We start from the raw sequence: 16,511 nt of genomic DNA, 5'->3' as shown, positions 1-16,511 counted from the left end.
TAAAAAGAAGAATAGTGAACAAGTAGTAACAAGGAGTATTCTTTCCAACCTTTTACTGAAACTACTAGTGAAATGGTATTTGCAGGTTCTGATGACCATAACTCCGTATTTGTAAATATCACAGCAGGATTAGAGAAAACAGCTAAAAGATTCAATGATACAAAGAAACATCATGATACAAAGAAACATGCCTCATCACAAGAGCCTCCTGGAACTAAATCTGTTTAGTATAATCAAAGAGAAGATTAAGGGTGACTTGATTACATTTCTATGTACATATGCAAGAACAGAAATTTGGTCATTGAGCATTTCAGTTCAGATAATATATAACAAGAATCCAATGTAAAACACTGAAGCTATGCAAACCTAGGTGACAAATAAGACACTTCTGAGTGCATCAACATGATACAACAACATAGCTGGCTTTCTACAAAACGTGCAAGGCCGTTTATATAGATCATTAATGGCTTCAACAGTTATTTGAACAGCACAAGTAAGTTTTGCTTCACTTTGCTCTTCCCTCCCCCCTCAACTTCTTACATGTAGAACAGAACGAGAGCCCCAAGTTCTCCATCTCCACTTGAAGCAGTAAGACTACACCTCAGCAAGAAGGGACAGACCCAATCTCTCCGCCCCAGCCCAGAGACGTGTTTCTCCCTCCTTTTTTTTGCACAGGCAAGAGAACTCTGATCCAGCCGAAATGTAACCATCTCCATTTCCAACCCTACCATTACATTTCAGTCTGAACACAAACTGATCTGATTGCACCAATCCACATGGTGGGTGTAGCAGAAGGGATGCAGCAGGAGCAAGTGTGCAGGACAAGGAAAAGTCAGATTCTTCCTTTTCAGTAGCAGGCTTTAGCTGACTAAATATACCACAAAACTGTACCCTCAGACTAGCCTCCATTTCAGGCAGTCTTGCTCCCCTGACTTCTCCAGAGAGCGCTGTGGTTTTGCCATGTAGCAGACATCTGCCTTAGGCTGACAGTACCCTACCTTCCCCAGAGGTTTCCAGTCGGAGGAACTGTGGTGGTGATCACTGACTTGAAGCAGCAGATGACTGACAAGGCCAGGAAAGAAGAGTGAGGAAAAAAGGGAACAGAAAAAAAAAAAAAAAAAACAACACAAAAGGAGGAAAGAGAATAGTCAAGATTCACTGCAGCCACATCCTCAGTGGAAACCCTCTCTTCCAGCTTGCCCCCTGCAGCAACCTGCAAGAGGTGACCTGTAAAAGCACCCTTATGGAGTTCAATAGATGACATCTAACTGGGGCTACAAAACTAATTTTTTTATATATATAACTCCAGCCATGTCACATGTTCTACCTCCTCCGGCTTCTTTGAATGTTTTCTAATCTTACAGCACATGAACTCAAATGTTTTCAGTAACTTATTTTCCTCAGGAGGCAGAAAGATCATCGCTATCATATTTTGGATGCTTACAATGATTTAGGGGCTCATTACGCTCAGACATAACCTAGGTTTTGCAGGCAGAGAAGCAGGTGCTCGATGCTTAAAGCAGCAAGTGACGTCAGTACAACACTCTTCGAGCATCTTGTGTCAAAACAGTAATTCTTCCCGCTGTCGCTCTGAAGGTCAAAAGCTTCCTCACAGTTGAATTCACTGAACAAGCAAAGCTGGGCATGCTACTTTATCTTGCAGCCTGCTGACAATTCTGAATGCCAGAGTCAAACTGCCATTTGTGAAAGATAAAAAAGGAAGGCAAAACAAAAACAAAACTTTCTTGGCTTTGTCAATCTGTTCCACAATGTAGCAGGAGCAATTTCAATACAACTGTCATTGTGATTCCCCCCCCAAATGAAATTCAAAAGACTTTTGAAGAGAAGAAGGAATAAATTAGTATTATAGCTTATGTTGCTCCCTTCCCTCTCACCTTTCCTCTCATATCTGGAAATTTAAGTGCTGTACAAAAAGGCTGTAGCTACTGGCACACTCACTAGAGAGCAACAAATAAAATACCAGCAGAATACAGAATTCTTACATCTTTGTATCATATTAAAAAGCCTTATGCTTTCTCTTTAATTCCAGTTGCATTTAAAAAGCACACTTTGACAAATATCAGGAAATTTTTCTTGATGAAATGTATTCCAGTTCTGCAAACCACAACAATGTGGACAAAATGCTATAAAATATACTAAATACAACAATCCTATACAGAGGATGTAGGCAAAGATGAAGCATGCCTAACTACCATGTCCTTTCACTTTTTAATATCTGTCTTAAACCTGAATTTCCTACATGACAAAACAAAAAAAATGGGGTTTTATTCAATATTAACCAACTCTAGCCAGATAGCAACTCACTGTGATGCACACATGGCTTTTAATTACAAAGCTGTATGTAGGCCCAAACATGAGATAGCCAAGAGTGCTTTTTGTTTCGTAAAGGAGAAAACCTCTTCAAAACCATCTCAGAAGTAGTTCCAAATCCACAGCAGCCAGCAATTAATTCAGCCGTACCAAGCTTGTCTGCCTGTGTTGTTATGCTAGAACAGAACCTCACTTCATCTTCCTAACACGTTGTCTTAATAAAAAAAAAAAAAGGGCTTAGGGCAGCAAAGGACAGGGCTTAGTGTTCACTGTAGACTAAAAGCAACATGTTACCTCTGTATTGGCAAATGTTTGGGATTTCCAGTAAATTACCTGAAGTTTCTAAGAAACCAAAAAAAGTGCTGGTTTCCTCTTTTATGCTTTTGTATCACACACAGGATTTTAAAAGTTCCTTCAGCAGATGTATTACCTCTACCAAAGCCAACCTCGTCCCAGATTCTGCCTTTACAGATAGAAGTCATCTTCTGTCTTGTTTTTCTTCATGGAAATCCACATAGATTCACCACCATAAAGTTAACAGAGAACCACATCCAAGAGAATCCCTGAACAAGTTAAACAAGAGGTTCAAGCAGAGAAACAGCCATTTTTTGAACCAGATAATCCAAGTGACCAAAACTGAATTCAGTCTTTGAAGAAAGCGTAACAGGAGACACAAGGGATAGCTGCAGCCATGAGTGCGAGACCTACAGTGGAAGGCATTGGGCCTCAGAGGGGTTTGGTATGAACCACAACCTCTGGATCCAGATCCACCAGACAGAGATGTTCCCTCTCCCCTTATAGGCTCCTTCACAAAGGATGGATCAAAGCATTATCAAAATAGCCACAAAAACTGAGGAAAATGAGCAAGAGCTGCACATTGTAATAACAGCCAAACTCATAAAACCCTCAGGAGTTGCCATGAATGTGTACCAGGCTATTCCCAAGGCAATTTCAACTCCATCCCCTTAAGCAGTTGTTTAACTTCAGAACAAACAAAAACCCCAAAAGCAACCTACATACAAGTAAGATTACGCAAGCAGGTACAGGAACAGTAAATCACAAGCTGAACTTGCAGTTAACTGGAAGCAATGCAGGTTTATTTTAAAATATCACAAACAATCATGTTATTTGCCTACAATAATTCTGTTTGTTTGTGAAAAAACGTAGCCCAATGGCGTAGTGAAAGCAACTTTAGAAGCACCTTTATTCAGCAATTTCAGTTACATCCTGGAAAAGTGAGTCACAAATATAATAACCTAATGGGCGGGGTAACACTTGATTCTGCAGAGTGAACCTCTAAGGGATATTAATACAAAAAGAAACACTTTGGGCTTAGTAACAGCATTGTTAAGTTATGCGTTTCCAAGGAAGTGTGTGCAAGTATATGCATAAAAGGAGTCTAGGTGGGGTATCATAAAAGTAAAGAAGAAAGAAAAACAAGTGTTATCAGCAGGGAAGAAGTTAACAGATGACGTAACAGCAAGTTACAGTATACGTACACAAAGGTTTGCTCAGGAAAAATTAACAATTCAGTTGGAATTGAGAGAGTTTGAAAGTCAAAAGATAACATACAGTGCATGATCGAATGTGATGTTAGAACTAGTATTTAAGAGTTGGGGGGGGCAGAGGGGGAAGGAGAAATCTACACCTAAATGCACCAACTGCTAATTTAAGAATGGAACCAATGGATAACAATCATGTCTGGGGGTCTGGTGAACAGTTGCTTAGCATAGTAACTTGGATGCGTAAGGAAGCAGAAATGCAATAAATGGAAATAACACAACTAAAGTAAGGCAAGCAAGGAAATGTTCTAGCTTGGGTAACTAAAACAGCTATTAATAACAGTCTTGGCTAATTTTGTCTTCCATAGATAGCACAGAAGAGAAAGTAAACCACTTCGGCCGTATGAGTATTGTTAAATATACATTGCTTAGTTCTGCTTTTGCTGGTTTTGGTTTCATTAAATGCACATGTACAAAAAGGGAAAGATACAATTCTTTACAGATTAATTGCCACAGCTGAAGCTTAAAGTCAAAAAAACAAGAGGAAAATATGAGCAAATAAAGGTAATGAAGAAAAATGGATCTGATAAAAGTTGGCTTTATTTCCAAGAGAAACAAGTTTATCTTGTTGGGGACAGATCTGTTTCCTATGATTAATAGCAACGAGTGGAAAAGGTCAGCGTCTCCATTTCCACCATTTTGAGGATTATTAGAAATTATTACAAAGAATCAGTAATGTGGTTTGTGTCTTAAAATGCAGAAAATAATGCTGTGTTGTAAAGAGAAGTTTTCTTTTTCAAAGATGTACTACCAGTGGACTAAAAATTATACCACCAGAATTGACCAGAATACTCTGACTCCACATGGATGAAAATGAATGTAACCAAGAACAGATAAAGGTGAAATATTAAACCTTAGAACTTCTCAAACCAATCTTTAATTAAACTGTGATGATTAGATGTGAAAGGAAGCAATACAAACGCTTAGCTTTTCTAAAGCAGAGGCGTTAGAACTGGAAAATATTACTGCCAGTAATATAAACTGCATCCAAATGCAAGTGGTAGCAATAAGGACTACTAATAGAGTATTAAACACTGTAAGCAGTGGTTTATTGCCACAAAAATATAAAGAATCTGAACAGTCACGGGGGTGGGGGGGGGGTGTGTGCACGCAGGGCGGAGAGAAAACCAAAAAAAGTGTCTAGATTGGTGTAAATTCCAGGCATGGAACAGAATACAACCAGGTCATTAGGAGAAATAAAAACCAGGATATTTTATGTCAAAAATAAAGACGACTGCCAAATAATAGATGCACAAACCCCACTAGCATTACCAAAAATAATCCATCAGTCACTTCGGATACATAAAGTGAGAGCTTGATGCATCCCTAATGGTGTATTAATAGAGCTAAAAACATGTTATGAAAAATGGAATTATAACAAATTAATCTGTCCTCCGTGAATATAGCCTGAAGAATGCTGTACTTGAATGTAGCAACAACTACTTGCATGCAAGCACCAATTAGCAGCTAATGTTTCTCTCACCTATGATACTGGAAACAGCTGCATGCATGTTCTTTCCCTGTATCCAGCCTGGTGGGGATCACATCAGAAAACTGAACCCCGCGTGGAAAAAACAGTAATGTCCTTCCTGTATATATCGAGGATGAAACATACACAGTGTCCACCCATATCATGCATTAGCTAATCAGAATTATGTAATGTGGAAGAGTGCTACACTGGGATTAGTATGGCTGGAACAACCTTACTGGTGAATCACAATAAATAGAACAAGAAGCTAAAGCACAAGGAAACACCAAGTCAGAAAATTCCATATTACATTAGAAAACCAACAGCTATTACAATTAAGTGATGCAGAAACCCTAACTATTCACCACCAGTGTATTATTCTTAAAGGATGCTCACAGCTGCACAATGAGGTTTTTAACACCCCACAGGTTTTTTTGTATTTCGAATTGCATTGTTAATGATAACACTTGTAATACACCAATACGCTTCACGTGGGTTTTCACATCTTAGCGCTATGATTAACCACACTGAAGATAGCACACCAATTGAAAAAGCATTCTGAGGCCCAGATACCCAATATACTGGAAAGAATCAATAGCCATATTAACATGGTACATTCCAGCATGGGTATTATCCAAACCCAAAGAGAAATGTCAGGACTTGTAACAAAGATATTAATATTGATATGAATGAAGTAAGAACGTGCGTATAAACTTGCTTTTAAGCACCAGAACAGAGGACTCATTAGCAGAAGGTCCTGTGCTCTGACAACGGGAGGATGACAACAAGGTTGCTGCATTTGATATACACAGCTCCTTCTTCTGTGAGTCCAACAGGACAGCAGGCTACAGCAAAGCACCACCCCAGGACTTGATAGCTAGTATACATAGGGCACCGTGTTACAGGCAAGCTAGACCACTTGGGGGGGAGGGGGGAAAAAAAAAAAAAAGAAAAAAAAAGAACGAACAAGTTGGTGCTTGTGAGTGCAATGGTGAAAGTGGGTAAACATCAACTTACTTAGACATTTTGTAAATAATTACCACCTTCCCCTTCCACGTAGCCTTTGTTATGCTAACTTCCTACATAAGCAAATCCCTTTATCTGGATAGTTTGGGTTAAATCTTGCAGCAGTACAGTACTTCTAGCTCTAATTCCTCAATTTTTCCTGTTATCTGAAAAGGAATATGTATACTGATTAATTAAGGAGCAGTAATACTTATAAGTCACCTTTTCAAAGAGCTACTAAAAATCTTTTAAAACTGTATTTGGAGATGACTTTGTCTATAAAGAAATTCTATAAGAAGCAGTGAAACACAGAAGCAGTACACAGTAGTCTGAATACATGAGAAAGGGGTGCAAGCATGCAAACGCTCTTATCAAACAGTTTTTCATGCTATCAATACAATTATAGCTACTATCCTCTCTACTATTTTGAAATTAACCAAGATTTTTGACTAACAAATTAATACAGATTTTAAGGACACTGAGAACTACCACCTCACCTAGACAGAACCCAAAAAATTTCTAATTTTACTCAGGTATTAATTCTGAATTAAAACAAGACTACAGTTTTGCCTGAGACTAAAGATAATCAGTTCACATGTTAAAAGATCCAGGGAAGGTACACAGGCCCTCCATCTCATTTTGAAGATGGGCTTTGACAATAAAATTACAAGAATGTATTTCGTAAACACCAGTTCTCACTAAAAGAAGTCAAATCCAGGTTAGGGACCGATTTAAAAGGAAAAGTAAAATCCTAATTGTTCTCAGTTAAACAAAAGGCAACATTGAACATACTCAGCAATAAGCCATGTGCTGTATCTCCAGGAGACTGCCTTCTAGACGCTTCTGCTGAAGGCAACACTCCTTCCTCTAGCGTAGGGAACTCCGTCAGGTCATTTCTATCACAAGTCAGGCCAAGCTTCATCTCCAAGGCAGCAGTTAAATGGCTGGCATCCACTTCTGCTGGAAGTTGATACCATGACTCGATTCCCTAAGAACAGGCAGGGAGAAAAAAGTGCTCAAGCATCAAGAAAGTTTTATAAGACATATTCCCAAAGGCAATAAAGACTAAGTTGTGAAACAATGGAATTATTACTTCTGAATTGTATTTCCTGTACAAATACTCAGTTTTTAATGTAAAAGAATTATGCACTATGAACTGCTGAAGTCCACAGTCAGTTCTCACTACTGCCCGAGTTGTCATCGCTCACCATCTGATCACCAGCCTTCCATCACTTGTCTGAAACTGAGCTCCATCTCCAGATCCTGCCACTGCAGAAGACTTTTTCCAAACCAGAATTAAATGTCTCACTTCGAAAGAAAAATCTTGATAAGGACAAATGCTTCAGTAGGATGCTGGGCCAATACAGTTCCTGACACTGCGTACTAACCATGGTTTGCATTGTACAACTGGGGAGTAACAAGCAGAACAAAGTCTGATTTGTCTTTAAAGCAAGTTTGTAGTTACAGAAATTCTGAGTTCACATGGATAATGCCTGGGAATCCTAGCCAACTCTTTGGCATATTTTAAGAAAAAGACTTTCAGTTCATGTTCAAATGGAAAGGAGCATCTTTAGTTCAAGTAATTCATTAAAGAATTTGCATTGGGATTACTGGGGAAGTAATTAAACAGATGAATTTTAATTATACAAAAGGAACAGACAAGTCTTCAGTGCAGAGAATTAAGAATATCAATCATTTATAAGGCAAACCATTATCATCAGCATATATAACTTATAATTGCATATATGTTAATACAAGCAAGAAAATGTCCCAGTGAATTGGTAGAAGTACAGAACTATCCCTAGTTAATTAATAGCTGCAAGCTCTCCTACCTTTTGAAACACTACTAAGGTATTAAAAGCTACTTTTCACATCAGAATTTTGCTATATGAACTATAATTTTTGCACAAGATTCTTATAATCATTTTGAAATAAAATTTCTGATCAACTCAATCTTTTCAAAATACCTGTGATCTTACACAATTCTCAGAGTAATTAAGTATTTGGCAGCATATCCATCAGATAGAACTACTATGACTGTATCATGATGCGAATACAGTTTTCCTTAATCACACATGGAACACGTCATTAAAACTAAGGTGTAAAAGTAGTCGGATTCCACATGCACTGAAGCATGGCTCTGTGCTAACATGTAAATCGGCTATTTTGAGGTAGATAGATCTGACAATTTAAGAGGCAGTAGCAGGACCAGGATTATAGCAAATTACAAACTGAATACAGATCAAAGATACCGTTGAGAAGAAGAGAACATTACACTGGAAAATATACTAGGTTTATAACTAGAAAACAGAAGGGGTGTGGGGGGAAGGGGGAGGGAAAAAAATGTAAAAAAAAAAAAAAAAAAATCACTGAACTATGGGGATTCAGTTTTGAATATGTCAAAAGGGTTTGTAGCACCTGGATCAAGACTAGACTAGATGACTTGTCAGAGCTCACAACATTCCTATTTTTCTGCAGTTCCAAGATACAGAAACACAGACCTTTACAGGGCAAGGATGGTGGTGGTCTAAATTATACAGATAAAGCACTTCATATTCTTTTCAATCACATAATTAACCTTTAACCACAAGCAAAACAAAGCACAGTACAAATACCGAATTAACAGCAGTTTTCTGACGTATTGCTTCTCCTAGGGAGATCCCACTGGTAACTGATGCCTGGGTTTCACTGCTGCTGCGGCTTAAGGATTCCTCCTTCCAGCTACGATGTGGCGGAGTTGTTGCAATAGGCTAAAAGAAACAATATGTGTTTTTAAAACAGAAAATAATTTCTTGGTATTTCAACATGTGTATATATTTAAGTAATAGACAATAAAATATATCAAATACTCAAGCCAGCCCCAATGCCAGAAGTGAGGCATCTACCTCAACGACTTAGGCACTGACCTAAATTCCATCCAGAGTCCCAAAACTTCACTAAAAGGGGCACGTTCATTTGCCACTTTAGATCCAAAAAAACAGTACGCATGATTTTCTGCACATTAGGCAATCATTTCTGAGGGCCAGAAATTTATTTCTCATTTCCAACCCATGTACATGCAGCTCTGAGTAAATCACAAAATACCAAAAAGATTCATCACCTTGAGCAAAGTCAGGTTCTAGCATTTGTCCTGCCTGGTTTATTAACAGTGGTTGTTGGGGTTTTAAACAGTAATTTATTTATTTATTTTTTATATTTATTATTTTCTTAATAACAGAAGGTTTTTACTTATATCAATGTTGTAAACTAAATTTTAAAAGCCATCTTACACAAATATCTTAAAGCAAGTCTAGGCTGATTTCTATATTATAATTTAGCAATACCTGCCATACTTTGAGGGCATGAATTGAAGTTAAATTGGATGTCTGCCTAGAAAAGCAGCTGTAACATTTTTTTCCCCACAAGCTAACAGAGAAAGCTGTTCTCCAGTCAGAATGAAATTTCTCTTGTATAATATCCCCTGCCTGAGGTCACAGCAACTGTAGCAGCTTTCCCCAGACAAAACAGACAGCCAGGTTCAAACACAATGGTATATAATTGTCAAAATAGACATTTCTGGAACACCAAGATTCAGCCCAACCAAAAATGTTCCAGAAAAGTAGTTATCGGCTTAAAAACAAACAAACAAACAAACAAAAAAAAAACCAACAACAAACACCAAAACCTGGAGACTAGCACTGGAGAATATCAGGAAATATTATTAATGCAGCAATTTAACATGAAGCCTCAACCAAAAGGACTTGCAGCTCCCCTACCTCTTTAATACCCTTCCCTGCCCTCATCCTCTTCCTCACGTCAACTCTAGTTCCAATTTAACTCACTAATATTTTTTTTAAAAGTCAAGCTACCCTTGGAGGTATTTTTTAGTGGCCAAGCCAGCAAATGGCAGGATCTGAAGAACACTGCAGTGAGCTCAAGCAGGGGCAGGAGGAAGCTCCCCACCACACACTCCTGTACCGTGAATTATGTATCTACTGTCTGGTGGTATCTGGCTGCTGTGAGAATTACAACAGCCCTTAATGTGGGCAAGCGATGTGTGAAGGGCAGGAGTAAAAGCTCACCAACTGAGAAAAGGAGAAGGTCAGTGAGAAAGAAGCAAATGATTCTCTAGAAGCCTGCCTTCTACATGAATTATTATAATACTGTTGAATATGTGCCTTCAGTTATGAAGTCCTCCTGTGACAACCACTGGGTTTTTTTTTTTATTTTTTATTTTTAATAGATTTTCTGATAAATTGGTCTAATATTCATTTGGAAATTTCCATTCAGTAGCACAGATCTACCTTGATGGACTGAGCATTACCATTTGCAACCTTTACCACAAAAAAAGCAAGCCATGAGAATTTTCATGACGACTTGAATTAAATTCTAAGAAATCAGACGCAAACTTAGAGAAAAGTCCAGAACACAGACCTGTTTCAGTGTAAAAGAAACACGTAAAATTCAGCATTTGAGATTGTGTTCTTTAAATGTGAATATTACCCACTAGATTAGCTAAATTGACACCTGAATTCTGTTTCATTCTTCTTATGCTAAAAAGCCAGAAAGGATGTGAATAAAAGCTTAAGATTTTTTTTTTTAATTTATTACAAGACTGCTAGTCCACACTGGAACTTAAAAAAGGTGAGTTCACTCTTGACTATTTATGGCACCACAGTTGAATGTGGTTCCTATAGAAAACATAACACCTTCTTCAATCCATCCACAGAAACATAAATTACAGCCATCACAAATGAATCTTTATCCATCTCTTGTGTTCCATTAATTCCTATTGGAACTAATTCCAGTTGGAACTAATTATGTTCCAAAAAGCCATTAATTCTGCCACAGAGACAGCAGATTTACAAATTTCAGAGATAAGCTGAGGAAAACCCCTTCAAATCTGACTCACCTGTTCAAGAGACACCTGAATAATCACCATCCAGGGGCTGGGTTGTCACCTCCAGAGAGAGAGTTTGGGCCTTCCCTCTAATTCCCAATTACCAGGCATCCAAGCTTCCAGTGAACAGCTTTTTTTCACCCTTACTAAGTCTGAGAACACGCAGAGCTGAAGACAGACTGAACTTCTCTTGCCTTTAAAGAGCGTTTGGTCAGGGGACTGCCAAGACCCCCTGGCAAAGCACCATGCGGACCCCAGTTAGCTTTAGCCCGTGAACAACAGGGAAACCCTTAAACTCTTCCTCCCTGGAAACAACAGCCCACTTCACTTGTAAGATGGGGTTCCAATTCAGGATTTTACCCCTTAAACGCCCAGTTTTTCCTTTAAAATAAGCCACTTGCTCAAATGTCTGATTGCAAACTACAGAACATCCTTGGGGCAACACCTCTGCATTTTTCAGGCACAGTTACGAAAACCTCAACTCTACATAGTAATCTCACAAATTTTAGCTTTTGGAAGGACAACAATTTCAGTATTTCAGTACCATATGCCATCTTAAATCCTTCCAAAAAATAGCATCACTGAAATAAAAACATGGCGTAGCCTTCTATACAGGTCAGCACTGTGAAGTAAATTACTTGGAATGGCAAGAATATTTCTGTCCGAGTTTAAAAAAGCTACAGCACTCCAAAGGAAGATGTTTATTACTGATCATATGTAAATCACACCTCTGAAACTAGGACTCAACCAGGCAGAAACTGCTCTTCCAAATTAATTCCCTGCACAAAGTAAGTTTGTTTGGGCTTTGTATCGGGACTAAAGATAATAATCGTAGCCTGCATGCATCTATTCAATCCTTATTGCATTCCCCTAGTTCCTATTGTTCATACTAATCAAGTCATTAAAAGAAGCAGCTCTGAAGTGTACATTACAATAGCTCTGAAGGCAAAGCATTCCAGTAGCTATTTGGTAATTTAATTAAGGCCTATTATTGAAAATGTGGTTTAACAATATGCATCTTCAGAAAAGGGCAATTTTATTAATCCAACTGGATATTAATAGCATTAGGTACTGGCAATTAATAGCATTAGGTAAGGGACCCAGACTGTGGTTAGAAAACTAATTCAAAAAAAAAAAAAAAGGTACTGATTTTATTTAGATATGCTGAGCATAGCTAATTAAGTGGGTGTTCTAGAGGATATTAGAATGGATGAGTAATGACAGCATTCAAGATGCACACAATGAACAAAAGACTAAACAACCGAACTGTGCACGTTATTCCTCATTCTCCGTTTTAAAATGACCTTCTTTAGCCTATGGTGAGCAATTCCTCTCAAAATCGTTTAATTACTCGTATGCCTGTCAGAAACTTAAATTAAAATCCTTTTTCTATGCTGCAGCAGTTGCACCACAGACTTCCCTCACTCTACCCACAAGCGTGCCAGAGGAACGACTTCGCATGAAGAGAATCCTTCAGTTTCCAAAGCCTACTGATTAATTTGCTTTCAGAAAAAAACCCAAAACCAAAACAAAACAAAAAAACCCACAAAACCGAAAAGTTGACTGGCAACCTAAAGAAAATATGACCAAGATAATAATTTCATTAAACCTTATAGCCAAACTTTGAATTTGAGCCTTTTTCCGCACAGTTTCAACACACCTGGAGTGACATATTCTTTGTCACAACACTGCAAGAAAAACCTGTTAGACTGAATTGGATTTCTGCATCAATAATTCTTAACTGTCTTCAAAATACCAACCTCACTGAGGGGAAGTGCATCTGCTTGTGTGACATATAGGGCTATACAATGTAACTATGGGATATCTATATTTCTTATGTCTGAAGAAACAAATCAAATTACCAAAGTCATCTTAAACAAATACTAATAAACTCCCCTATAATACATATTTCCACACTTTGGTCTCTATATGCCGTATTTTATATACATTCATATAAGCATAAATTGCAACTATTTGTTTTGTTTTAATTTTGATGACATTGTATTTCTAGTCCCTTCAACTAGAAATATCTGCAATGTAGCCGAGATACTTCCACAAGTAGGATGATTCATGCAAACTAGTCTTATGCCAGATAGCTTGAACATTGTCACTGGGACAAAATGTCTAATCCACACAGTTCCATTAAGATCAAAGTGGTTTACTGATTTATTATCAGCATATAATTAATCATCTGAACAGGTTTCTTCTACCTGTAGCTTCATATCTTCATCTTTTACCAAAATATTTTCTTATAGAATGAAAAGAAAAGCACAATTCACAATCAACTGAGGTCAGCAAGAATCTTCCTTGGAGACAGAATTTAAATTGAACAAGTCTTGGGCAAATGGGGATAAAATGAGAGTGGAAAGATAAAGTACAACTGAGTTTCCACCTTGAGGAAACTTCTTTCCCAGAAGTACTTCCTCCTCCCAAACGCTCCCTTCGCACTTAGAGTTTTCAAAGCCCATTCATTTCACATTAGAATTTGGAATAGGTTCGACCAGTCTTATTTTGGGAAAACAGAGCCAGAGATGTATCATATGCAGATTTCTTAAGAAGAAATTGGTGCAGAAATGCTAATGAGTTATGAAGCGATTACTACAAATAGCAATGTTCTAGAAGATTCAGCGTACAATTATATCCAGAGCTACCAAAGGCTCAAATACTCAGTCACCCAGAAGAGCAGGAAGGAATCAAAGTAGTATTACTATTGCCAAGAGTACTTACATAGCGCCTTCCATGCAAAGGCCCAAAAATGTTTCATAAACACTGATTCACAGCACTACTTTAGAATGTGCATAATAAATATTTATCCTCCTTTTACTAGGCACAGAGAACTTAGCATACAACAATATGGCAAATCAGCAGCAGAGCTGATTCCCCGAGTAGTCCAATCTGACCAGAATGCACATTTCTTACTTGATGCTCTAAAATTTCATCTGTCTTCGCCTGTAGGTTATAAGAGAAAGTCAAAAAGAAGAACACCTACAGCATCACAAGCCGAGGAGATTAAAGCACGAATGAGAATGTGAAAGAAGATATTAAATAAATGTTTGTATCACAATTAGATAATATGATACCCTTTAGCTATTTCAATATTTCATGTAAGTAGCTGTCTGTCACAGTGATGCTAGAGCATCATGAACATGGAAAGTGGTCTGCACAGTGGCAGGCTGTAGAAGAAAGTGGCAGAACTCTACAGAAAAGATATTTACAGAGTCAATTCCTGTTAAAACATAATTCAAATGATTTTGCAGCGTGCACCTCCCCAATCTAAACAAGAAACATACTTCTTTTTTGTTTAGGCAAGCAGAAAAAAATCTGACAGAAAAGCAAGAAACACTCATCGTTAGTCTCCCAACTCCATCCAGGTTTACCAGTTCTGATTTCCAGCTCACTGTTTGCCAATGCTTCTTGCCAAAATGCCCATAAACTATTGATCTGTCTGCAAAGCTGTTGGGGGGTGGGAGGGGAAGAGGATTTGAATTGGGGGTGGTAGGAGGGAGGTGAAGCAGGACCCCCAAGAAAGGAATATACTTATAATTAGTCAGGAAATCTCCACTGAAACGTGGTCCTCAGAAAACATTAGCAGTGTTCAACCCAAAGAATCTCATGTGAAAGAAAAAATTACCATCAATGACTGATTCTCCCAGGAAGGCAACCATCCTGAAAAACCAGCCACCAGTAAGCCAAAAGCTCTACAAATCAAGAAGCAATCCTACCACCCCAGCTTCAGAGCAGCCCACCCAGCAAATGCTCAGTGAAACCAATACATTTGCCCATTCCAATACCGCTATTTAAATCGTTCAGCTCTTGCACATCATCACAAGAACCCTGTCCATGGTTCTCTCAAACTGTGCTAGTTATACCAAGAAATTTCATAAAATCTTCCCACAAAAACCTAAGACTTCTTTGGAGTTTGCTCTTTCAAAATCTCCTTCACAGAAAACCAAAAAACGCAAGTTTTACACAACTGCACATAACCAAATTTTATGCTCTGAAATCAAAGAGAATCAAAAGCCAATCATGCTTGAGATACGAAAGTAACAGGACCTTAAGGAAAGATGATCCCTTCCTGAAGTCAAATACTTCCCACACAAGTAGGATTCTCCTGCTAGCACCAAAGCTTGATTTGTGTTTTCACATAACAAATGCCCTGGCTCAAAGTAGCAGGGCTTAAGGCCCACACACTCATCAGCTGTAGTTCCTCATGCTTGCATACATACAGCTGTGCTATGCATTTACCATTGCTCTTTAAAGGAACCTGACACGCATTAACCAAACCCTATAAAGGAAATAATCTCTCCTTTTCAAAGACAGCCAAGTTGCTAGGACCTCATGGGTTAGCAGCTGGAAGGAAGCAAAGGAAACAGCCAATAGCACATTCTGTTTCATTATTTCATTTTTAATCCTCATACCAAAGAGCAATATTAAAGAAACAGCACAATGGAAGAGATCTGCCACATATTAGCACTGTGCATACCAGGGCACAGGGTACACACCAAAGCAGTTGCAAGCAAGAAATAAATTAGGATTTAGTAAATGAGTATAATCATCTCTGAGGGCTTCTATATAATTAAACTCAAATGAAGAAAATTTAACAAGGCTTTTCTTCCTGAAATCCAACACAACAAAAGTTAGCTTTTGCTGCTAAATACATAATGAGAGGAAAAGACAAAAATACGGCCGAACAACTACGACCACCCCCAGACAACACAGTGCCATTAACTTAAATGGCAGGAACAGCAGCTCCTGTTTGGCATTCTTAACTGATGCTACATCTCAGAGAAAGAAAAACTAATGTTTCTCGGTTTTGAACCCCTGAAAGTTTCAATATCCAGGCTTAGCTCTCCTTACTTTATTCTGACCCACAGACCACTGAAAATATCCCAGTAAAAATATCATACAATAGAACACAGCCCAACAAAGAAAAAGATCTAGAGATATATGGGAAAGAAAACTACCTAGATGAGTAATTCTAACAACCTGATCTTCCCAAAACATCAGAAATACACTATAATTTCTTCCAAACTGTTCATTTCATCTCATTTCTCCCTCCTAAAAATCAGAGGTACATGGCCAGGTTAATTCAGTATAAATCTGCCTTTCAGTTTCCTTATCCATCTGAACATGCAGCTGCAAAATCATCAACCCTGCAAAAACAGGCAGTGGAGCTCAGGACCAACTCTTCCAGCACCAGTGAGCATTTACACCAAATTAAGGTAATCTCCTAACAGTGCCAGAGGTAGATCCCACTCTGAACTTG

General features: G+C 38.2%; 1 protein-coding gene across 7 annotated transcripts in view; it reads right to left on the bottom strand.

Moving 5' to 3' along the window:
- ALMS1 (ALMS1 centrosome and basal body associated protein) overlaps positions 1-16,511 on the bottom strand; it is a 358,966-nt gene that overhangs the window by 49,891 nt on the left and 292,564 nt on the right. For 6 of the 7 annotated variants that reach the window (XM_075499456.1, XM_075499458.1, XM_075499461.1 and 3 more), the window contains 2 exons: positions 8,982-9,116; positions 7,159-7,354 (listed from right to left, as the gene is read on the bottom strand). In XM_075499456.1, coding sequence (XP_075355571.1) covers positions 7,159-7,354; positions 8,982-9,116 — 331 coding nt within the window. Of the gene's footprint in view, positions 1-7,158; positions 7,355-7,574; positions 7,675-8,981; positions 9,117-16,511 lie in introns of those variants that run through there. The other variant, XM_075499460.1, reaches the window with a different exon arrangement.

The sequence above is a fragment of the Mycteria americana genome, chromosome 4 (assembly GCF_035582795.1).
Source record: "Mycteria americana isolate JAX WOST 10 ecotype Jacksonville Zoo and Gardens chromosome 4, USCA_MyAme_1.0, whole genome shotgun sequence".
In the NCBI taxonomy this organism is placed as follows: domain Eukaryota; kingdom Metazoa; phylum Chordata; class Aves; order Ciconiiformes; family Ciconiidae; genus Mycteria; species Mycteria americana.
Note: the sequence above shows the minus strand (reverse complement) of the source record. Positions and strands in the feature narration are given on the sequence as shown.